At 35.4% G+C, this 25447-nt stretch overlaps 3 protein-coding genes across 3 annotated transcripts; 2 read left to right on the forward strand and 1 right to left on the reverse strand.

Moving 5' to 3' along the window:
• The first annotated feature begins 690 nt into the window (after window positions 1–690).
• On the forward strand, window positions 691–4935 carry LOC131647783 (uncharacterized). Its single transcript, XM_058917618.1, has 8 exons — window positions 691–858; window positions 990–1045; window positions 1156–1280; window positions 1768–1927; window positions 2774–3201; window positions 3338–3829; window positions 4074–4200; window positions 4595–4935. The coding sequence occupies exons 1-8, from the start codon at window positions 790–792 to the stop codon at window positions 4716–4718; spliced, it is 1581 nt and encodes a 526-aa protein (XP_058773601.1). The 5' UTR covers window positions 691–789; the 3' UTR covers window positions 4719–4935.
• A 5261-nt stretch (window positions 4936–10196) lies between these two features.
• LOC131650983 (uncharacterized) lies at window positions 10197–11345 on the forward strand. Its single transcript, XM_058920679.1, has one exon. It carries the CDS (start codon window positions 10197–10199, stop codon window positions 11343–11345), a length of 1149 nt encoding a protein of 382 aa, XP_058776662.1.
• Window positions 11346–15453: 4108 nt separating this feature from the next.
• LOC131647784 (uncharacterized) lies at window positions 15454–18611 on the reverse strand. Its single transcript, XM_058917619.1, has 4 exons — window positions 18455–18611; window positions 17534–17656; window positions 16641–16760; window positions 15454–15757 (listed from the first exon to the last, which is right to left on the reverse strand). The coding sequence occupies exons 1-4, from the start codon at window positions 18489–18491 to the stop codon at window positions 15693–15695; spliced, it is 345 nt and encodes a 114-aa protein (XP_058773602.1). The 5' UTR covers window positions 18492–18611; the 3' UTR covers window positions 15454–15692.
• Between the last annotated feature and the right edge of the window lie 6836 nt (window positions 18612–25447).

Below are 25447 nucleotides of genomic sequence, written 5' to 3' on the forward strand. Positions count from 1 at the left end.
AACCTGCAGCAAAATACATAAAATATATTTTTTCTACAATTTTGTACAACTTTCCACAATATATTATTTATATATATATATATATATATATATATATATATATATATATATATATATATATATATATATATATATATATATATTATTATATATATATATATATATATATATATATATATATATATATATATATATATATATATATATATATATATATAAACGGGTGTGATTTCGGGTGCGGGTTTCACACTATCTAAACTCGCACCCGAAATATCGGGTGACACCCGAACCTAACTCCAATCAACTTGGATTTTCACCCGTTGACTCGAGTTCGAATGAGCCCCACATGTATGATTGCCATCCTAATTAACATGTGAATGTCTTACATTAGATGTATACCTCATTCCATTCACACAAATAAAGTGTGATTCATCTCATAAATTCACCCAAGAATACTAAATATTTACATTTAATATTCAAATACAACTTAAATAGATCTAGTTTAAGTGGGAAAGTTCTATGGAACAAAAAAACTTAATTAGGAAATTAAACACTGAAATCAAATTCAAATCCCATTATGTTACTTATGATATATATTACTACTATTGTTCAATTAAAAATTAAAATTGCAAATATTTATCCAAATAGAAATAGACTAATCATTATTATTACCAACAAAAAAAAACCTCTCTTTTTCATTCCATTCCACAATATATTGGCGGGAAAACAAAGCCAAAGAAACAAGAAACCCCACTACACCCTCCCTCCTCTTGCCGTCGTTCCGTTCCGATGTCGCAAACTGAAACCCTATCTTTCATTCACGAGATTGAATCTCTCGTTTCAGATCAACTCCAAGTGGTATTTTTCTCTCTATCTTCAATCAATTCTGTTATTTTCCCCCTTTCTAGATTTCAATTTCGAAGTATTTTCATCAAATTTCCCTTCTTTTAGTCGCAGTTATCAAATTTCCCTTGTGGGTTGTCTTTCAGGTTTCATACAAGTGGCTTAGTCGCAGTTATCTGATATCATCTGATGAAGCAAAGAGGTAGGGTTTTTTATTTTCTATAATGGGTAAAATTACTGTCTTGTAAATTGATGTTTTTTTTTTTACTGAGGTATGAGTATGTGAAGAGTTGAAAATTTTGTTGCATTTAGGTTGCTTCAGGAATTTGTTCAAAAACATGAGGGTGGGTTGGAAGTGGTGTATGCTTTGTCTGGCTGGTTAAAGAGTACTCATCCTAGCTACCATATAAGGCTTGTTTCTCAGCCAAAACTTGCAGGTACTATGGTTTTTTTTTTAAGTATGATAACTATAGTAGTAGTGGCAATTATTCACTATGAAAGTTAGACACGGACACGAAATTCATAGTTTTGTTGCTTTTAGTTTATGCTTGTTTGTTTGGTTTGAGTGACAAGCTTTTAGGGCCAGGATCTAATCAAACGTAAACTGATGGCTTTAATTTTTCAAATGAATGGTGATTGTCTTTAACATCTTTTTTCAACAGAAACTGAAGTGATTTTTGTTTATTAATTCTCCTAGATGAAACAAGGACACAAATCAATTTGGTGTTTCTCTTACCCACCAGTTGGGTGCAGTCAATTTTGTCTCTATTTGAAGAACTGATTATTAGGAAACTCGGTTGAGCTGTTCAGTTAACATTTTTACAAATATTGTTAGTGAATGAGTTTTGGGAAAATAATTCTTGTCACTCTGAAAAACATTAGGAAGTAGGAGTTACATGAAACTAATTCCCATTGTTTATGCAGAAGCACAGCAAGAGTTTGATGGGCATTGCTCGGTCCAGGTATATAGTGTGCAAGCTAGCATTCCAAAGGATCCAGCTGTGCTTTGGAATGCAGAATTCATTCAAGCAGAAGAGCTCTTCAAGCAGCCTCCCTCGGTTGATAATTGCTTAAGAGACAATCGGTAGGTTCCATACCTTTAGAAGAATATGTATATGGCGTTTTTGTTTTTGGTAATGAACATGTAACATAGTATTAGTATAGATGCATTTGGTTGTCCCTCAAGCAAGTCTTGATGCTAGTGGATATGCATTCTTTGTGAACTAGTCTGATTGCTTTATCATAATTATGCTATCAGACTTCGTGCTAGTCATATGGAACTGACGTATTTTTGTTTTGGTTCTCTTTGCTAGTAAGAATTGCAACAGTTATCTTTTGTGTACACTTGACAATGGATTTTTTCATGAAAGGTTTCTGTGAATTGCTGAAGTATGAATAAATGTCATGTATATTTATGTATGCATATAAGAGAATAAATACATACAGTTTACATTTACGAAGAAAGATGATTAAAAATTAAACAATTTTGTATACGACTATAATAACTTTCCAATGATGTCTTTACTCAAATAGTCCCCTCCCCTGTGACAAATTGATTGCTATTACTTGCTCCAAACATTGTCGTTTCTCTCCCAAATAATATTTTCTTTCATAAATTGACCAAAAATGTTCAATTAGTTAAAATGCATGAAACAAAACTAAGATCCTTCCATCTTCTGCATTTAGAATATGCTCTCAACTATTGGAACGACAGAGTGAACAGTTTAGTGTTTATAAAGAAAGATCGGCATTAAGTCATTCCATTACTTTTGAGTATAGTTCAGGTTTGCTGGTATACTCATTTCCTACCCTTTGAATGGATTTGCATGTGTTCTTGTCATATACTAGTCTTTATATGAGATATGATGTTTTCAATTTTATATATAGACGTGTTTAGGGTTTCCTGGTAGCTAACTAGCACATTTCTCAGGTTCTGTGGGATCTCAAATTCTTTTGTAAGAAGGAACGTGGATGGCCAACCAGCAGTTTCTGCCACCCCACAGATAAAATCTTTAGCAGGCTTGGGACCAACAAAAAGTAACATTGTTCACCAACCTCCAAAGAACACGGCACCCATTTCTATTGCTAAAGTTGATCACACATCACAGAATGTGGTGAAAAATGTCAAGAGCGAAATCAATGGTACAGGAAATAAAGGAGTTCATGATAACATCAGTAAACCTATTGCAGAGAAAGAAAAGTCCCTTCCAGTGCCCACAAGCAAAAAGAAAGGGCAGGCTGATAAAAATAGCTCTGCTACTGGAGGTTCGTTGGCAAGCTTTTGGTGCCGTCCATCTACAAAACCCAAGCCTTGCTCTGTGCCAGCTGAAAATAGTAACCTGATTTCAAATCCAGCTGGTTAGTTTCTATTCCAGTTTATTGAATATTCTTGTGTTTTAGATTTTCAGATCCTTCTGATGATTATAATTATAATAGCACTAGTTTTGTAACATTGCATGTCCAACTTTTACTGACATGTAATGAAATATTTCAGAAGCTACTGAAAATGCCCAAACTTGTGCTCATGAAACAGTAGATTGTGACAGTGATGATGATGACAATCAAGGTGTCATCTTAAGAAGATCATCCAATAGGAAAAGGAGAGTTGTTTTTGATTTATCAGATGAAGATGAAGATATCATCAGTTTAGCGTCACCTGATGTCCCTAGTAAACAGCCACCTCAAGATTCCAGACAAAATGACAAAAAGTCATTAGAGAAAACCACCTTGAATTTTGATTTGCAGGTAGAGCATAAACCATTAGTTAAGGAAGAGAAAGCAACTGAGAAAAAAGTTCTCCAACCACCAAGAGAAGATTTATCAATTATGAGCAAGTGCACAAGTAATGGAAAATCATCTACTGAGAAGCTGCAGAGTAGTGCTCCTGAAATTTCTGTAAATAAGGATAGTGTAAAAAAGGCCGCTCCAGGTTCACCTAAGAGGAGAAAAGTGATGAAAACCAGGATTGATGAAAAAGGGAGAGAAGGTACTCTTAAATGCATTTTATAAATCTGTAAATCACCAGGTTTTTTTTCCCTAAGAGCATACAAGTTAACTTTATGTATGACTATATAACATGTTAATTTTGCATTTATGTTTTGAGCCTAGTTCTTTTAACATAATTCACTTATGTATGCATGGTTTTTGGATGATCCTCATCAAAATTTTCTTTGACCACAAGTCCTTTTATATTATATATTTTGTTTGTCTGAGTTATGTTTATTCTTCAGTAACTGAAGTAGTCTGGGAGGGGGAGGAGACAGAGCCAAAGAAAGCTGATGCGGATGCAGCAAAGAAAGCTGATGCGGGTGCAGCAAAGAAAGCTGACAATAAAGCATCTACCAATGCTATCAACAGGTTATTGTAATATTTACATTTGAACTGAATGAATGAAATTTTGGAAACAGCCAATACTTCAAAGGCCGCATGTCACCTTGTTAAGGTGTCATTTGAAGCATGAAAGGGTTTTCATTAGGTTTGCTTTGCAACTCAGCAAGGTATTTCTGAAGTTGCTTCAAGGTTTGACAGAACAATCCTGATTTCATGATACTGAAATGAGTATTACATTGATATGAGCATTTCAGGGGTATAAGCAGTTCACTGCTCATTCTTACCAGCTGATTGTTCATTCTAGCTTGCAATAACATTTTAAAACTCTGAAGTTTGTAGACAAAAAGTAGTTTTTACTATTTTATTGGAAGTTTTAAGGTTGACGGTTATTGACAACTAACTTAATTCATTGCATCTCCAGTGCACCGGCAACTAAGAAGCCACCAGCTACATCAAATGCTACTGGTAAAGGAGGAAACAAGAAAGCAGGAAACGCAAAGGATCCCAAGCAGGGCAACATTCTTTCATTTTTCAAGAAAGTATGAGACCATCTTCCCAAAGAGTTACAATATTCAAGGGACGATATTTCTAGTAGGATATTCATCAACGACACTCCTTTGTGATTGTGAGGATATTGTATTACGTAGATCTAGTTCTATTTTAGTTTGGGTGCTTCCTTGTAATATGTACTCCGGATAATATGTGAGTTACCTTCATTAGTTCAATACGACAAAGCATGAGTACTGAACTCCTTCAAGATAATTTCTTGGTTCTTAGTATTATCTAAACGTTCATGGTTATAAGAGACTTTAACGCCACATATCTAGTCAAAAACCTTAAGGCAGTGGGGGTATGAGTTACTTCTCTTATAAACTCAACATTTCCTTCATTCCTAGTCGATATGGGACTTTAGCACAACTTTCACACTTGAAACTCAATAATCCCCCCCACGAGTGTGAGTAACACATATATCACTAGCCTTGATCCACACTATCATTCACTTCCGCCCCCAGCGAGCCAATCAGACTCTGATACCACTTGTTGGAGAAGTATGAGGAGCAAGGTCCGGAGGTGTCAATGAGGCAAACATTCATGGTTATAAGACAACTTGACGCCACGTATCCACTCAATAACGTTAAGGCAATGAGGATATGAGTCACCTCTCTTATAAACCCAACATTTCTGTGAGGAGAATGAAATACAGAGACACTTTTCTGTGAGGAAGACACCACAACATAATGGTGTTGCAAAGAGGATGAACAGAACTCGAAACGAGAAGGCAAGGTGCCTTCGGTTGAATGCAGGTCTTTCAAAAGGTTTATGAGCACCAACACTCAATATGACATGCTATTTAGTCAATAGATCACCACAGACTGCATTGGATGGAAAAGTTACAAAGGAGATGTGGACAGGCAAACCCATTGATCCCAATAATTTGAGGATTTTTGGATGTCCAACATATGTGCATATTTCCATTGAGGATCGGTCTAAACTCAACCCAAAATCAAATACAAATTTAAAGAGCTTTTGACTAGTGCATCTTGAAACAAAAAGCGTGAATCTTACATATAGCGTTGGACTCCCTCTTCCTTCATCAAACTAAGCAATGTGGAACTTCGAAGAACTTGAATCTTATATATAGCCTTGGACTCCCTCTCCCCTCATAAACAAAGCGATGTGGAACTTTTTCAACATGTAGATTTTCAACTAACTCCAACAATATCCACCATGATTGAAAATAATACATTTTCTTTCACTGTCTTCACCGATAATCATACTCCACCATAAAGAGTATAGTCACTTGAAGCTACACCACTCCAAAAAAATCACATTGTCTTCACCGTCAATTGTAGTTTTAAAAACTATCATACTCCACCTAAAGAAGAGGATACTTCATTTAAAGCTACACCACTCCAATAAATTTTACATGTCAAAAACCCAGTTGAAACTTTATGGTACAACTTCCATGTTAGTAGGAAGTTCTTCAACCCACCAGCAAAATCTTGCATCTTGTGTAATTTTGATTGTATCAACAAATTTTTGACTTGAACTTTCTACATCTCAAAAACAAAACTTCATCAATTTTCTCTAGCCCAAACTACACAGTGGAATTTGTGACTGCAACTCAACTATTTTTTTCACAACATTACCTTTCCTTTCTAATGTGGAAGATCGGACAAAACTGCAACATATATCATACTAAGAACACTTATCTCTAGGTCGAACCAAAAACAAGTTATTAGGGAAGTCCGAGAAGCGAGGTCCAGAAGTGTCAATGGGTCGAATGCTCGTGGTTATAAGCAGTGGCAGAGCCACATGTAGCCCAGGGGATGCAACTGCACCCCCTCAAGTTTTAATTTTTTAAGGGTTTTCCTATATTTATTGATCATTGAACGCCTTCAAATGTTCGGTTTGCACCAGTTTACACCATACTGCATTTTCCTCTCTCTTCAATCTATAAATACTTACTTTACGGTACATACAATACAATGCCATTTTACTGTATTTTCCTCTCTCTTCAATCAATAGATACCTTATGGTACACACACTCCAATACCTTTTTACTGTAAGTCACCGTCTAAACCAACAATCAATATATCAAACATTATGGTTTTAATTTAGATATATTAAATAACACAATGAAATATATAATTTAATATTAATAAGTTAAATAAAAAAATTCTATAATACAATATATATATATATATATATATATATATATATATATATATATATATATATATATATATATATATATATATATATATATATATATATATATATATATATATATATATATATATATATATATATATATATATATATATATATATATATATATATATATATATATATATATATATATATATATATATATATATATATATATATATATATATATATATATATATATATTATATTAATTATATAAAAGATTAAATCTTTATCTTTAAATATAATAATAATAATATATTATTATTATTAAGGAGTCGGCACCCCCTGAGCCAGGGTCCTCGCTCCACCACTGGTTATAAGAGACCTTAACGGCATATATCCACCCAAAAACCTTTAAGCAATGGGAGTATGTGTTACATCTCTTATGAACTCAACATTTCCCTCATTCTTAGTCGATATGAAACTTTAACACAACTTTCACACTTAAAATCTAACATAAATCATCGACGATATATCAAAAAACGAGTCATTACGCCACTCTGCCATACTTAATTAGTTCCCCGTAAAATTGAAGTTTGATTGAGTAGTATTTAGGATTGAAGTATTGGAGGAGAGGTGGTGGAAGTTTTGTTGTAGGGATAAATTTGAGGTGAACAGTTGTGTTGAATAAAAAGAGATTTGTTGTTGGTGTGTTTTAGAAGTTATAGTTTTGTTGAGGGGTAGGTTGTGTGCATGAGCATATGTTATAGTGATTGGTGTAAGATGTTTGTTATTGTGAGTAAGAGTTAAGTTGTTGTTGTAGTTTAGTGTTTTGAATGTGTTGGTTTTGGTTGTTGAAGGTAGGTTGTTGAGCGGTACTGTAAAATGGTTGTGTGTTGTGTTGGGGTGTATGTGCTTGTGGATGGTCGGGTCTGTTGGAAGTTTGAAGTTGAGGGTTGCTCACGAGGCTCAAATAAAAATCTATTCTAACATAGATACATATTTGAAATGGGTCTATAATAAGCCAAAATATTCATTCCTCGATTTACATTACATGATCATAGTATAATCTTAAAGGGAGTATTGCGATGGTTCTTCCAGATGACACTCTTCTCTATTAAAGTATTTCCAATTGTTGTATTTTTATTGGTCTAATATTTAACTTTTTTGATGTTCTTTTAAGAACCTCAGTGGACCTGTAAAGTCGTGTTGAATGTATTTCCATAGTGAATAAGCCAATCAATGTTGCCTGATTCCAGATGACATAATCCATTAGATCAACATCTTTCATAATAAGATAGGGCCTCTGGGTAAACTATTATATAAAATCAAGTAATTAGTTAAAAAAATATAAAAATAAAAAAGTAGTAGTTTCAAAGATAATACATCATCTTGCTTTTTAAAGTGATCGAAAAATGCTCAATACGACACGTCAAAATGATGGAGTATTTTTATTTATAATTCATCCCATATGCGGGCCATCTAAAATTTAATTTATTTTAGAAAATATTTTTAATGAACATATTTAAATATATAATAAATTTGAAACTTACTTGATCGCATATGAAAAATGGAATGGATTGTTATTAACTAGTTCTAGTCTCTCCATTCGTGACTATCTCCAAGCTTGTAGCAAGAAGCAACCAGTCATTGTATGCACATTTTTATAGTGGATTTACACATGCTTTTGTAAAGCTTGGCTAAACACGCAAAGCCGAACTCTACCTATATATAAATTGTATAGTAATACCATTATTATATGAAAATAAAAATATACCTAGAAAAAATTAAATAAAAATTTTAGTTTTTCTAATTTTTTCATCCTTGGGAAAGTCTCGGTCAATACAATAGCACTTTGACAATGATGAAGCTTTGGTTTGTTTTTCTATTTACCATCCTACCATCCACACTTAAACCTAAGAACATGTGTATGTTCTCCAAAATGACGCTACATTCACTAGTTGAAACATGCGATATGTGTTTCGGGACTCCATCTTTCTAAGAGTGAGAATAAACTTTCTATCAACGATATATGATGTAATTTGGATAACATATTCAAATTCGGCATGAATTAAATATGTATGTATCATTTCTTCGAGTTTAATGTGTCTATGAGAATGTGTTTTGTGTTGAGTGCAAGTGTGAGTAGTTAAAGTCTCAAATTATCTATGAATGAGTGAAATATTAAATTTATAAGAGAAAAGACTCATTTACCTGATATCTTAAAATTTTAGGTGGAGATGAGATGTCTTATTCTCTTGTGATCCCAAAGCATCAGTCTCGTTAATGCTCCCGACTCTTTCTTACTCTCTAATACTACCAGCCGTCAAATAGATCTGCCTATGATTTTAGGTTAGAAGAAAGAATTTTTGTTTTTTTTTCTTATAAGCCAAGATGGTATATTAAAAGAGCACAAGGGGTGCTAACCCATGAATTACAAAAGAGAGGGATCAAAATCACTTTCACAACCTAAAAAAAACCAAAACTACACAACTACCCAATGGACATTCAAAAACATAAACTCGGATTGGCACACCAATCATCCCAAATAATAGAATCTCTAACATTATAGGAAAAAATAATAGAATCTCTAACATTATAGGAAGTGAGAAACCATTACCAAAAAAGATAAATTTTATCATAATGTATATGTTTCTTCTCCGGTATAATTTTAATTTTTGGAGGTTTATGTGTGCAGTTAACTGCCTATATCATGTACAATTTTTTTTGGAAAATGAGAATTCATTAGTTCGTGTTTGTATGTTTTCATGGAAGTGTAGTATGCAAAAGTGTGGTTTTGACATAACATAGACCCCGTAGTTGCGAGTATAAATTACATAAGGCACGTTAACTGAAGAATAAATTTGATTGAAGATTTAACCTGTCCTTTTGTTTTATATCAAATATCAAATAAAATTGCATAACTTTGTTTGGAGAGTTTTGATTGATGTCATTGGTTTTTTTCCCATGATATTTGAGTTTAGTTGAGTACTAATATTAGTTAAAATTTTATTATTAATAAATTAATATAAAAAGATTTGTATATCCAACTAAACTTTAAAGTACCATAGTGTTCACATAAAATAATAATAATAATAATAATAATAATAATAATAATAATAATAATAATAATAATAATAAATGATTATTATTGAGGCCTGCGATTTTGGCTCTGGCGATTTCCGGTTGATACTTGGCGATTTCCGGTGACCTGCGAGTACTTTCCGGTGTGGTGGGTGGCATCTACTGCACGCAATCGATTCCACACTTGCATCTGAACGGGGACACGAGCCGGGGTTGGTTTAAATTCCTAGCCTTAGGGTTAGGGACCTAACCAGTTAGGGTTCCGGTGAGGATTACTATTTAGTATGGCGCGAGGACGAGGACGGCCGAAGAAGAAGGTGGTCTCTCCTCTGAGCACGACTCTGGAATTGGATAGGAAAACAGAGACAAGTAGTACTTCAAGAAGCGAATCGAATGAGGAACCACATGGGATCCTTGAGGGGAAAACAATTGAGGTGAAAGTCATGAAAGTAACCCAGCCGAGTTTGAAACCTGTTGAGGAAAGCCCTAAGAAATTATGGGTTGATGTGATCAGTGGTAACCGAACCCCTGAGAATGGTCTGCCGATAGAGTTTAGCGCTCCAAACCTGGTTGACGGTGAATTACAAGGGGAAATTGAAGAAGATGATGTGTTTGACGAGAAATGTGACTGGGAAGCTGCTTTGATAATGTATGCTATTGGGAAGGATTTGAGCATGCACACTGTTAAGCAATTTATGGAAAGAATGTGGAACTTTGTTCAGCTCCCCCTCATGTATTACCACGATGAAGGATACTTCATCCTGAAGTTCAAGGACATCGAGGACCGGGACAAAGTTCTAATGAAGGGATCGTACACGATTCATAATGTGTCGATGATACTAAAAGAATGGGACTCTGAGTTTGATTTCAAAAGGGATAGCCTCAGGACTTTACCTATATGGATCAAGCTACCCCAATTGCCATTGCATCTTTGGGGGGCAATGAGTTTGGGGAAAATCGGCAGCGCATTTGGGAAACCACTTTTTACAGATGAGTGCACCGCTAACAAGCTGAGAGTGTCGTATGCAAGAATCCTAGTCGAGGTGGATATTACTCAAAAACACCAGGATAGCATCAAAATCAAGGATAGTAATGGGAGGATGATTGAACAGAACATTGAGATGGAATGGAAACCTAAGTACTGTGAAATTTGCCAAAGGTCTGGGCACCAGTGCACAAAGGATGATGGTAAAAAACAATGGAAGGCCAAAGTTAAGGTACCAATCCCTACTTTGGAGGCTGAAAATGTAGCGGAACCTCCTAAACAGGCCATTGAAGGTAATAATGTATGGACTGAAGTGGCAAATAGCAGAAAGCACAAAGGTAAATCCCCTGAAGGTCCTCTACTAGAGAAAAGCAGTGAGGTTAATTGTCACAATGGATTTGATTCCCTGAGAGATGTTCCGGGATCTAGCAACCCCTTTGGGGAATGATCGTTTCTTGGAACGTTAGGGGGATAAATAATGTAGGCAAGTGCAGTGAGGTCTTCTCCCGCCTCAAGAGCATGAAGCCTACCGTTGTCATCTTGGTGGAAACTAGAGTTAAAGCAGGTAAAGCTGGGAATATTAGGAAGCGTTTTAGGGATGGGTGGAACTATGTGGATAACTATTCTTGCCACCCGAATGGTCGTATCTGGATTCTGTGGGATGCGAATAAGGTCAAGATTGTGGTGTTGGATAGTTCGGAGCAATTTATACATTGTGGCATTCATTATCCCAATGGGGGCATCAAGTACTGCACTGCTATTTACGCGTTAAACAAGTTGGAGCAGAGACTTAAACTTTGGAAATACATCACTAGAATTCATAGAACAATTGCTGGTGCCTAGTTTATTCTAGGTGATTTCAACAATGTCAGTGGCTATCAAGATAGGTTGGGTGGTAAAAGAGTTACTGAAAGTTGAATTTAGTGACTACCAAAATATGCTGGACATTACTGACCTTGCAGAGAAAGATAGTGTGGGAGAGTTCTTTACTTGATTCAATAACCAAGCTAACAGCCCCATTTATTCGAGAATCGATAAGGTCTTAGGTAACTTGGATTGGCATGCCCAGAACATGAATGTTAGCCTGCAAATCCTGGCTGCTGGAGTTTCTGACCACGCCCTCTTATGTCTTATGAATCAATCCTGGGAAACACAAACTAAAGGCCAGTTCAAATTCAACAAGATCATCACTGAAACTGAGGGTTTCCTGCTGGCTGTAAGGGGGAATTGGTGTAGAAGTTTGGAGGGTAATGCTATGTATGTTATGTGGAAAAAACTGTTCAGATTGCGGAGTACCATTAGTAATCTTGGTAAACCTTTCAGAGGCATTCAGTCGCAATTGGACAAGGCCAGAGCTCAGCTGTCGTTTGCTGAACAGGAGCTATGTAATGATAGGCTCAATGTTGAGAAAATCACGATGACAAAAGCCTGCTCGATTGAAGTGTTAAGATTGAGTAATATTGAGGAGAATCACCTGAAGCAACGTTCTAAAGTGGATTGGCTGAAACTCGGTGATGGTAATAACAAGTATTTCTATGCAGCTTTAAAGAGTAAACAGAGCCAAAACAACATTGTGAGCTTAGTCAAAGATGATGGTAGCACTATCACTTTGCAGAAAGATATTGAAAATGAAATTCTTGGTTTCTATAAAAATCTCATTGGTACTTCTTCAACTAAGCTTAAGGGTATTAATCTTGTGGCCTTGAGAGGTGGAAGCCAAATCTCCAGGGAGCAAAGTGATTTCCTAACTGCCCCTATTACCAAAGAGGAAGTGAAAGAGGCACTGTTTAGTATCAAAGACATAACTGCTCTGGGGGTCGATGGTTATGGTGCGAAGTTCTTCAAAGCAGCCTGGGGTGTTATCCAGGAGGATTTATTTAAGGCTGTGCAAGAGTTCTTTTGCAGGGAGAAAATGTACAAAGTCGTCAATTGTACATTAGTTACCCTTATTCCCAAAAAGAGCAACGCGCAATCGGTTAAGGAATTCCGTCCCATTTCCTGCTGCTCAACCATCTACAAAGTGATTTCAAAAATCTTGACAAAGAGACTGAGCAGTGTATTGAGAAGTATTATTGACATCAGTCAAGCCGCTTTCGTCCCTGGGCTTCACATTCACGATCACATTTTACTAGCGTATGAGTTGATGCAGGGGTACAGTAGGAAAGGTGGTCCTCCCCGCTGTATGCTTTAAATGGATATTCAGAAGGCATACGACACTGTGGAGTGGAGCGCGCTTGAGTCCATCTTACGTGAATTGAACTTCCCTCCCCAATTTATCCGTTGGATAATGCTGGCTGTTTCTTCTGTTTCTTTCAGGTACAAAATAAATGGGCAGCATTCTGATTTGATTCATGCTAAACGAGGGATACGTCAAGGGGACCCCCTATCCCCCTTGTTATTTGTGATTGTCATGGAATATTTCTTCCGTACGATGCAACAGCTGAAGGTGGCAGACGGATTTAAATTCCACTCCAAATGCAGTAAGCTGAGCCTGATTAATTTGAGTTTCGCTGATGATTTACTCATTTTCTCGAAAGGTGATATGGTTTCTGTTGGCCTAGTGATGAAGAAGTTTCAGGATTTCTCGTATGCAACTGGGCTGGAGGTAAACCCGAATAAGTGTCGTGTGTATTTTGGCAATGTGGAGGCGTCGGTAAAACAGGGGATTCTGGACCTGACTCAGTTCAGCGAAGGCCCAATTCCTTTTAGATATCTTGGCATACCTCTTTTGAGTAAGAAACTAACGGTCAGTCAATGTCTGATTTTGGTGGAAAAAATGGTTAACAGGATTACCCACTGGAGCTCTAAACTTCTTAGCTTTGCCGGGAGGACGCAATTGATTAAGAGTGTTTTGTTTGCTATGGCTAACTACTGGATGAATTGTATTCCTTTCCTAAGAAGGTGGTGCGTGCGGTGGAAGCTGTCTGTCGAACCTTCTTGTGGTCTGGTTCAGAAAAAGCTTCTCGCAAATCTCCCATTGCTTGGCAGAATATTTGCAAGGCTAGAACCCAGGGTGGGTTGAATATCATATCGCTTAGTGAATGGAATAACGCAAATATGATGAAGCTATTGTGGAACTTAAGTGGGAAAGCCGATAGTCTATGGATTCGGTGGATTTAGAGCTATTATAGTAAAGGCACTCATATTCTGGAAGTCCCTATCAAAGCTACATGCTCCTGGATCCTCAAAGCGGTTCTGCGGCAAAGGGTGAATGGCTTGGTAGACTGGCCGAAGATTTTATTGTCAAACAGTTGCAAGGTGAGATTACTTTACCAAGAGTTGAGAACCCATGGGAGTTGCGTACCGTGGCGGAAAATGCTGTATGGTAATCCTGCTCGGCCGAGAGCGATTTTTTGTCTATGGATGGCGCTGCACAGTAGGCTGCCAACGAAAGAACGGTTATGCCGGTTTGGTTTGTTAAACAATAACCTGTGTGCCTTGTGTGGTCAAATTGAAACATTGCAGCACCTATTTTTTAACTGTCAGCCTATGAAAGGTGTGTGGATTGGTGTCCTGAAGTGGTGTAGAGTGCAGCACAACCCTTGTGGTTGGGACGATGAGACAAAATGGCTAGTATTTAATTGTAAAGGGAAAGGGGCTTAAGCTACTATTTTGAAATGTGCAATTGCGGAAACCATATACGAAGCTTGGAGAATGCGTAACGCGGTGTGTTTTGATACTTGTTACACCCATAGAAATATTGAACATGATATTGACAGTATTGTGTATAGATGTTGGTCTAAACCAACTCTTAGGAAGCATCTGAGTATGCTAATGTTGCCGTAGTAACTTTGCTTGTCTAGGGGCTGGATCGTTGATCGCCTTGGGTGTATTGGTTTTTTTGAATAAAATAAAGTTTATTTCGTTCAAAAAATAATAATAATAATAATAAATTAATAATTTTTATTTTATATTTATTTAATTAGTCTGGTCTGATTTTTTTTTTTAAATTGTTGTAGAATATAGAAGATTTAAAAAAAAAATTAAAAACTAAGTCTTATCTATTAGAACATATTTTTAGAGAAATAGAATATTTAGAAGAAAATTAAGTCTGGTCTATTTTTAAAGATTCTTTGTCTTTCTCAAAAAAACTAATAAAAAATTGTGCCTTAATTTTTCTCTTAATACTAAGAGTAAGTTCCAAAATTTATTCCAACTTTAATTCTGCATGGGTTAACAAGTAATAATTAAGTCCATCATCCAAATACAAAGTTATGGAGTACGATCAAGTCATAATTAAGTCCATTATGCTAACCAGTTTATAAAATTTTAGTCATAATTCAATATTACTATAGTTTTTAAAATTTATTTTGAATTATAAAACCAAAATTTAGAGTGTGAAACTGATTTTGGAAAAGAAAAAAAAAAAACTGGTTTTGAATCTAACTTGATCTTTAAACTAGATTTGGATAAATAATGATAGTGGAAATGAACCAAATTTCTGAACTGGTGTTGGATCAAAACAGTTGGCTGAGCCTTTTTTTATGAAATGCAAACAAAGTCAATGTTTAGAGTAATTGTCTTATTGCAGTTTACTCATTTGGGAAGGAAGAAGATACACAATTGAGTTTGTATTTGTCAAAGAGTGATGATACTTATCATCATCTGATACAGAACAGACATCATTTTTGTTCCATTGATTGTGGAAACATAAAGTCAAGGGTGAGTAGTACAGTTGGATGTGGAAAAAAAGTTTCTACCCTATAAAAGTTACCAACCAAATCAATGAGATAAAAATATACATGATTTACAAGATGCTTCTTCCCATGAATGTTACTATATGTACTCCGTGTTATTAGCTTTCTCGAATCATGTTAGTTGGCTCACTCAAAACATACTTTGGTAGCTCGTACTTCGCACCTGCAAATATTGCACCAAGAATCAGAACAAGAAACCATTGATGCTGGAGGTAAAGATTGCAAGAAATTAAGCTGCAATAGTACAATTTATGATCACAAATCTCCATGAACTAAAGTCAAGCATCTCAAAGTTCCAATAATTGTGCGTCAGTAGTTTCACTCTCAGAATCTTAAAGACCCCCAAAATGGTTGGTTTGCATTTTCGGGTAATAAATTTCGAAGAACAAAAAGAAACAGTTTTGATAGTGAGAGCACATGTTTATGCGATAGGGAAGCTGAGGTGGGGCTACAGAGAAATGGATTGCACACAATCATGTCATTGTAGATCTGAACCATTTATCAAGATCAAACAGACCATGTTCTAAAGGTTGGAATTTAAGCCATTTGATTAAAATTGGACGGTTGAGAACTTGAGATCATGTGATTTCTTAAATGTGTTTTTTTTCCTGGTAAAAATAAACGTGGTTATCCCGGCTGTAGAGAATCTAAATCTCGGGCTACAGAGCTTTTTGAAAAAGTGCAATGTATTCCACAGACATAATCCACAATAAAGGAGGGGGTCACATGATACAACCAAGCCAGCATACCTGGACCACAGATAATTAAGGGGAAAAGTATAGTGCTGTTAGAAGCCCACATGATTCATGGGCATGGCATAAAAGTTGCTCCAACCTTTTCAATTTAAATTTCAGTTTCTTAAACAGCGTTTAACTTTTAAAATCAAAGGTAATGGAATCAACAGAGTTATTAATTAAGCTTTTCTTTAGAGTTTAGACAGATGCAGATTATAGAAACCAAACCAAATCATATTATATCTTTTTTATTTAAAATTTCATGATAAACATATAGTAAATAGTTGATTGCAACATGATCTTAATACTTACCTCTTTCATCATAGCATACTGTCAAATCAGCACTCTGGACAATGACCCCGGCACTATCCACAATTGCCTGTGCCAAAGAAAGATCAGCTTCTGCAGCAGCTCGAAGAGCGTCCCAAATCTCTAGCGTGTGGAAAACCAGATGCGGATTTCAATACATTTAAAGCAATTAAGATAGAAATGAAACAAAGCAGAATGATAGGCCCGCACAAAATAATTGGTGGTGGGAACAAAATACAATGCTGCAACTTTATTATTTATGGGAAGATTTCATTATTTGATAAAATAATTTTCGAGAACTAAATATAATGGCTGATTACTTGTTTTCTTCATTTTCTTTTTTCAATTTTTCACTACAAAAAGTGAGATGACTTCACAAGGATCAGTGATCCTAAGGAAATAATCATTCATTCTTTCGTTCTTGTCGATGTGCCAATGGAAGCCAATTTTCACCTTTGTAGTCAAAAGAACTAGACTCAAGTCATAGTTAACACAACAAACATTCTTGCAAATGATAAATATAATAGAGCTTGGATCCCTTTTTGTTATCTCCAGGAGACAACAACAACAACAACAACCACCAAGGCTTATCCGACTAATTATCATTATTATATGGTTCTAGATACTTGGTGAAATCTAAGCCTTTTGCTAAACAAAGAATCAGAGTACGAAATTCTAGACTATCATTCTGTATCTGAGGCATCATATTCAATAAATGAAAGAATGGATAAAACCTTTTGATTATGATTTGCAAAAACAAAAGTTTAAAAGTTAGAAAGTGAACTAATTCATAGACACAAAATTTCCATTTAAACCCCTAATATTCCAAGCAAATTTAATCAGGAATAACGCTTCAAAGATTCCAAATAAGGTAACTTATCAAGTTGAGATAATACCTTTCCGTCCACCATAGTGAGGAGCTGTATCCCAAAACTCATCGCGCAGTTGCATTAGCTGAGTCATTGTTATGGGCTGAGGATGCTTCCAAGGCTTAGGCTTTCGGATCTTCTTTACAGTTCCTGTTAAAAATGTTTCACGTTTATGTTAACAGCAGCCAAAATAAAACTTTATTCTAGAGCTGAAGCACTGATATCAGAAACGAGCCACAAAAAATAGTTATAACAACAACAACAATAAAAAGGACGATCTTTATCAACATCAATGTCATCAAAAACATTCAACACTATGTGTAAACCGTTTATCAATATCGTCATCGTCATTCTGCTGCTTCGTAAAGGTCCAAATCAACACTTACAAAAAAGTAGAATCAAATCCAGAAAATTTTCAAGAATTTTCAATCACAAAGATATAAAGCTACTTAACAATCATTAATCTCTCCAAAATTATTTCTCCTCCCAATTACAAAAATCCAAATTTCACCACCCACTTTATTTTGCAATCAAGAAAGAAAAAAAAAAACAATTTCCATCATCAATTTAATCACTAAAAAAAACTAAAATGACTCCAATCAGAGACTTTTTTTTCAAAACAACAAATAAGAAAGAAAGCAAAAATCAGTCTCAGCACATTGTAGAATTCACATATCTAGCAAGAAATCCATTAGCAGTAATCAAACAACATAGTTCTTGAAGTAAATAGTTCTTGAAGTAAATAGTTCAAGAAATAAAGAAATATACAAGAAAATATCTGTTTAACCTGTGGCCTATGCAATTGAATTAAAAATTCCAAATTTAAGATAGGGTTTAGAGAAATTAGAAAACAAAATAGAGAAAGAAGAGATTTTGAAGTGAAGATTTATGAATTAACAATGCAAAATAGAGAAGGTGAAGGTGAGGGAAAGAGAGTGAAGAAATTACCATCAGGCTTGGACTGAGAGGATCCAGCACAACCCATTGAAGAAGAGGTTGGTTCGTTGGGAGAGGAGAGAGAAAGAGAGGAGAGAGAAAGAGAGCTTTGGTAGAATAGAAGAGTGAGTGAGAAACGAGTCAATGACGTAGCCTTTTCATATAAGGGTGTAATAATGGGTACACACTCACTCTACATTCTCCAACCCAACCCAGTTTTTTTCGTTCTGCGACAAGATTTTTTTATTATTAATTAATAATTACACCACCCTCTAAATATAATATTTCGTGAAATGATAATTATATAACTTAGTTTTAAGTTTTCACATTTCATATTTTATACGTTATCAACTAAATATTTTATATTACTTTTAGAATATTAACATTAATAAAAATTATTTTTAATTTAACTATTCAAAAATCGATCCAAATTGGATGCAATTTGATTGAATCAAATATATCTTTTTAAATAGTCATTAAACCTAAATCACAAATAATTTTATGTTTAAATTATATAAATTTTATATTTAAATTAAAAGTTTAATGAGGTGTAAAAATATACCATTATCCAATAAAAATATATTATTCTGTCATGTTATCTCAATAATTTAAAAATAACAATATGATTTAGTAGAATACATGGTCGTAATTGATTAAGAATGTAAAATTTTTTACATTTGTATCACCCCTTTTCTCTAAAATCAATTCAAGCCGTAAACACCCTAATTGCACGTATTATCATTGAAAAAAACTGTCAATTTAAATATAGCTTACTTTTTAAAACTTTTAACAACATTTCCCTTTAATTTAACAAATGATGCACCATCTCTTCTTTCTTAATTTACTAGAACAAAATATGGTACTACTTTCATCTTTTAATATATAAACTTTTTAAAATCTTTTCTTTGTTTTTTTTATAAAAATATTTTTCAAATTTTAAAGTAAATTAATTTTTTTTGGTAGAAAATAAATAATTTCTTTAGTCATATATTCTTAATTATTTAGTAACTTTCTTCCTAAAATAGAAACAACATTTTAAAAATATGTAAATCTCAACAATCATATTTTTATTTATATTCAAAAAAGAAAATTGAAAAAACTTTTAAAAGAAACAAAAAAAAATTTAGTCCACGTGTATCTCTGTCCTTGTGTCTACGTGCCGTAATGGATTGCCACCACACTATGAGAGGGGTCAAACACGAGCTGCCTTCCATTTAATTTATGCGGCGCCTTTAATCATTTCACAATAATGTGCTTTCACTACTCTTTTACTCTCACTTTTTTTTTTCTTCAAAGTACCAAACTATTAAAAAGGGAAATGTTAACTAGCCTTAAGGCAATGATTAAGACCTTAAAATAGTAAATTTATTTTGATAATCTGTGTATTTAATGTTTTAAAAATTGAAATATTAAATTTTCTATAAAATATTTTTTTTTGGAATACTTAACCATTGTCCTGAGTGCACTGCTTAGTAAGACCCTATTAAAAAATATTCAATGTACCTTATGTTTTTTAAAAAAATATTAAGGTACTACTCACAATTCCAACACTTATTGTCAATGATTCTTGAAATTTCTGTAAGTCGTCTATTAAAAATTTCCATTCTCTTCAAGTGTGGTTTCTTAATTGTCAAATCTCTTTCGATCTTCGTCCAGGTAAAAGAGATTGAAATCATTCAACTAAGGGTGATTTATCCTTAAAATTTGCATAGCGCTTTAAACGTCATAGTGGCATTCACAAGGATTGATGGAACTTGATTTGACATTAGTCGATTTCTCTGTCCATGTCTTTTTGTTATGCAAAAAGGTTCCAACCACTGTTCATTCCTTATGCCTTATATGGGCTACAAGTCAATTACTCAATATACATTTTTGGGCCTCTTCCTATTTAGGCCCAGCAGGCCCTATACAGAGAATAATCCCAACAAACCCTCCCTTAAGTTGATCCCTATACAACAATAGATCAACTAAACTATAACACCAAACAGAAGGATATACAAGTGCAGGATTAAACAGTAACTGTCATTTGATGTTGCTTGAGTCACACATTCCCAAGCCCTCCCTTAACTTGAAGAAGGTTTCAACTTTTAAAGCATTGGTCATGATGTCTGCCAATTGATCCTGTGACCTGCAGAATTTCAGCTCAATGACTCCATCATTGTTGAGCTCCCTTAGGAAATGATATCTTACATCGATATGCTTGCATCTACCATGCATAATGGGATTCTTTGATAGCTTGATGGAAGAACTGTTGTTACAGTTAATGATAGTGCAGTCACTCTGCTTTACACGCAGATGTTGCAACACAGTTCTCAACCAGACACACTAACAAGCACTCGAAACTGCTGATACAAATTCTGCTTCAGTGGTGGACAGAGTGACAATTGGTTGTTTCTTTGAAGACCATCACACTGCACTTGATCCCATTGTAAAGACATATCCAGAGGTGCTTTTCCTGTCATCATGGTCTCCTGCATATTCAGAATCAGTCCAGCCCTATATTATTGTTAGGAGTAAATTAGTAGTATTTGCATGTGTCAAATTAGCTACCTTTTGAGCTGAAAGTGAACATATCTTGTGATTTTTAAGGATTTTACGGTTAGAATTGAACTCTAGAGGTTCGATGCTAATTGTGGAACAATTTGCGTCACTTTGGGTGTTATTTGTGCAGATAATTGAAGTTAAGAAGCAAAGACGAAGAAACACGCAGGCGTAGAGGCTCTGAAGAAGAGAAATCACAAAGAAGTGGGATAAAGCAAAAGCCGAGTCGCGCCAATCATGGGCGAGACGCGCCTTAACATTCTGACTTGGTCTCGCGCCTCGCCAATCCGTGCCGCACCGCGGTGGCTGCGTTACAAGGACAAATTGTTATAAATAAAAGCCCTAATCCTCATAAGAGGGAGATCTTTGGTGAACGAAATTGAGAGAGCAATCCTATTCCAGAGCCAACAACAACTTCTGACGGAGAATTCAACATCAATTGAAGACATTCCCTTGATGAAGATGAATCCCTCCATGAAATCTTGTGTGTTCTTCATGGCTATGGAGAGCTAAACCCCATTGTGTTGAGTTTAAGGTAGTAGTTAACCTATGAAGATGCAATTACTTTGATTAATTCCTGTGAACAATTGTTTAAGTTTTATTATCAATGAAAAACCTTGCTTTTATTTTATATCATTGTTGAACTATCAATCGAGAGATAAGGTTTATACTTTCGCCCTAGGTTTTTACATTGACTTGTTGATTAATACTCAGAGATGAGGTTTTGAAGAAGTTTTCATAAAGCATTGTTGTTCATTCCCTTTATCTTTATAGTTATTCTGAGAGATCGAATATCATACTGGTAGAGGTGGTTCTAGATTGATCATTAGACATAGTATCAGTTTTGAGGATGAATGAAGATAATAACTTAGATAATGTTCACATGTGGATTAATTAATTATTGCATATGAATAGGTTGATGAACCCTAGAACTCAACATATTCATTCACCATTGTTATTCGTCTTTAAGCTTGTATTCATTTAAATCTTATTTTGTTAATTGCAATTCGAGATCACATAATCAAATCAATACTTTTCATGACTCATCATAAATTAACTATAGAACAGCAGCAATATTACTCAGTCTCTGTGGATACGATATATTAGAAAATATTTACCCAAAAATACTTTCAACGATTATTAAGCTACCACTAGTTTCTTTCTTATACAAAATGCCAAAATTCAGTGTTCCTTTCAAGTATCTCATAATCCTCTTTACAGCTGCAACACGTAACTCAGTAGGCCTTTCCATGTACCTTGCAATCAAGCAGACTGAGAAGGTCATGTCTGGCCTTGTAGGTAACAAATACATCAGACATCCAATCATCCTCTTGTAGAGTGTAGCATATGTGGCTTTTCCTTTCTCATTTTTCACAAGTTTGGATCCAAGCACAATTGGACTGCACACTTTGTTACAACCTTCCATGCCAAACCTTACAAGAATTTCTGATGCATATTTCTGCTGATGGATGAATATTCCTTGGCTAATTTGACTGACTTCAATTCCCAGAAAATACTTCATTTTTCCCAAATCAGTCATAGCAAATTTTTCTTTCATAGAATGCTTGAAGGCTACTGTCATCTCTTCATCATTTCCAGTGTAGATTAGATCATCTACACACAAGCTTATAATGAGTATCTTTCCCTTGTTTCCATGTTAGACAAACAGGGTGGGTTTATGAGAGCACTTGTCAAACTCTTCAGTACAAAAGAACAGTTATATCTTACTGTACCAGGCTCTAGGTGCCCGTCTCAGCCTATACAAAGCCTTCTTAAGCTTGTAGACTTGATATATTTCACCCTTGTGATACCCCAATGGTTGTTCAACATATACATCCCCACTTAGATCTCCATGTAGGAAGGTACTTTTTACATCTATTTGAAATACACTCCATTGATTGTGAGCAGCCAGAGCAAGAATTGTTCTTATAGTATCCCACCTTACAACAGGAGCAAAGACTTCACTATAATCAATTCCATACTTTTGTGTATAACCCTTTGCTACCAATCTTGCTTTATGCTTTTCAACCTGCCCCTTTTCATTGTATTTGGTTTTGAAAATCCATTTGACACCAATAGCCTTCTCACCTTGTGGAGGAGTTGTTAATTGCCAAGTATCATTGTCTTCAATTGATTGCATTTCACAATCCATAGCCTTCTTCCAGGTGGCTGATTTTGCTGCTTCCTCATATGAACTTAGATCTTCATTGGAGCTGAACATTGCAATTGCTAGATTCTGAATGGGATCAGTTTGGTTCTCCACATTTTCCATGTCTATCACATAGTCTCTTAGATATCCAGGTGTATTTCTTTTCCTTGCAGGTGGATCAACTGAGACATCCTGCTCAGTTTCTGATTCTTCATTTGAATGATCATCATTAGGGCTTTCTTCATGATTGTTTTCAACCCCATCATCACTAGAACTCTCTTCTTGATCAGATTGTATCTCAACCTCATCATTTTCTTCATCTTCACTTACATGCTCTATTTGCTTGGCTACCCTTGAATTATTCCAATTCCACCCCTTGGATTCTTCAAAAACTACATCTCTGCTGACAATCATCTTTCTCTCAACTGGATTATAAAGCTTATATGCCTTTGACTCTTCACTAATACCCAGTAGGACACACTTGATGCTTTTATTATCAAGTTTTCTTCTGTGAACATCGGGTATATGAACATTGGCTAGGAATCCAAAGACCTTGAAGTGATGCATAGAGGGTTTCACCCCTCTCCAAGCTTCTTCAGGTGTAACATCCTTTAAAGCATGTGTAGGGCACCTATTCATTACATGTGCAGCCCATTTCACTGCTTCAGGCCAGAATTGCTTAGGTACACTCCTAGCAGACATCATGCTTCTTACCATATGAAGTAATGTTCTATTCTTCCTCTCAGACACCCCATTTTGCTGAGGGGTGTATGCTGTAGTCAGTTGCCTCTTATTACAATTAACAACACCATAACTGTTGAACTCATTTGAGGTGAACTCACCTCCCCTATTAGTTTTGAGACATAAGATCTTGCAGTTAGATTCATTTTCAGTCAATGGCTTAAATCTTTTAAACACTTCTAAAGCCTCGAATTTTTCTTGCAGAAGATAAATCCATGTTTTTCTACTGTAGTCATCTGTAAAGGTAATGAAGTACATGTTTCTAGCATTTGATTTAAGGGTGATAGGTCCACAGATGTCAGAGTGAATCAGTTCAAGCTTCTTGGAAGCTCTCCAGTTTGTTTGCTTTGGTATGTTGTTTCTATGTTGCTTCCCAACTAGATAGTCATCGCACTTTTCTTCAAAGTCCTTCATCTCTGGCATCCCTTCAACCATTTGTTTTTGATGCAGAGTCTTCAAGCCCCTAATGCTGAGATAAGCATATCTATTATGCCACAGTTTTCCTTCTTCCAACGTGGATACTTGGTTACATCTGGGCACCATCAAAGATGCTCTAACAATATACATCTTGTTGCTTGTCATTTCCGTTCTCAGAATCAATCCCTTCTCTCCATGGAACAGTTGACACTTGTTATTTTTTAACACAACAATGATATTTTTATGCTGCAATTGCCCAACACTGAGTAAGTTTTTTCTAGGCCCGGTATGTAATACACATTTGTGAATACATGTATCCGTCCTTCAAAGCACAACTTGACATTACCTCTTCCCATAACAGCCATCTTTGAATCATTTCCAAATCTCACAGATTCCCTGAACTTGTCATCAAACTGAAAAAACCAGTCTTTATTTCCCACCATGTGGTTGTTGCAGCCACTATCAACATACAAGTTTCTTCTTTATCCTCCTTTTTTTTCCTTCAGAGTGTGTCATCAGAAGAATCTCTTCTTCTTTATACTCAGCATAATTTGCATTTTCTTCCCACTCCAGACATTCATTGCGATAATTTCCAAGTTTATGGCACTTGTAGCATTCCACAGAATCTCTGCTTTGTCTTCCTCGACCCCGACCTCTTGAAGCATTTCTTCCTCTGCCTCTACCACCAGAGTTACGCATCTTGAGTGCCTGTTCTTCGCAATGTTCCTTTTGCCCTTGCATTCTTTGCTCATGTACCAGAAGACTACTCTGAAGCTCATCAATTGACATGGTTGTGACGTCATTGGATTCTTCTATAGAGCACACAACATAATTGAATTTAGCAGGCATGGGTCTCAAGATTTTTTCTATCACTGCCACCTGCTCCATTCTTTCTCCTTGTGCAGTCATTCAATTTGCGATTGCGAGAGTTCTTGCAAAGTAATCATAAACGGATTCACCCTCTCCCATTGCAAGAACCTCGAATTCGCGACGTAAAGATTGTAGATGAGCACGTTTTACCTCTGTTGAGCCTTGATATTTCCTTTGCATTGCGTCCCAGATTTCTTTCACCGTGTCACGAACCAAGATTGTTTCAAGAATCGTGCGATCAATGGATTGGAACGGATAGTTCTTGGCTTTGAAGTCGCGCAACTTAC

Source organism: Vicia villosa, linkage group LG2 (genome assembly GCF_029867415.1).
Source record: "Vicia villosa cultivar HV-30 ecotype Madison, WI linkage group LG2, Vvil1.0, whole genome shotgun sequence".
Lineage (NCBI taxonomy): Eukaryota > Viridiplantae > Streptophyta > Magnoliopsida > Fabales > Fabaceae > Vicia > Vicia villosa.

Coding starts and splice junctions, on each gene's coding strand:
- LOC131647784 (XM_058917619.1), bottom strand. CDS start 18,491: ATGGGTTGTGCTGGATCCTCTCAGTCCAAGCCTGATG. Junction 17,657..18,454: donor CTCTCAGTCCAAGCCTGATG/GTAATTTCTTCA, acceptor CATTTTTAACAG/GAACTGTAAAGAAGATCCGA. Junction 16,761..17,533: donor TCACTATGGTGGACGGAAAG/GTATTATCTCAA, acceptor TCCACACGCTAG/AGATTTGGGACGCTCTTCGA.
- LOC131650983 (XM_058920679.1), top strand. CDS start 10,197: ATGGCGCGAGGACGAGGACGGCCGAAGAAGAAGGTGGTCTCTCCTCTG.
- LOC131647783 (XM_058917618.1), top strand. CDS start 790: ATGTCGCAAACTGAAACCCTATCTTTCATTCACGAGATTGAATCTCTC. Junction 1,928..2,773: donor AATTGCTTAAGAGACAATCG/GTAGGTTCCATA, acceptor CACATTTCTCAG/GTTCTGTGGGATCTCAAATT. Junction 4,201..4,594: donor TCTACCAATGCTATCAACAG/GTTATTGTAATA, acceptor TTGCATCTCCAG/TGCACCGGCAACTAAGAAGC.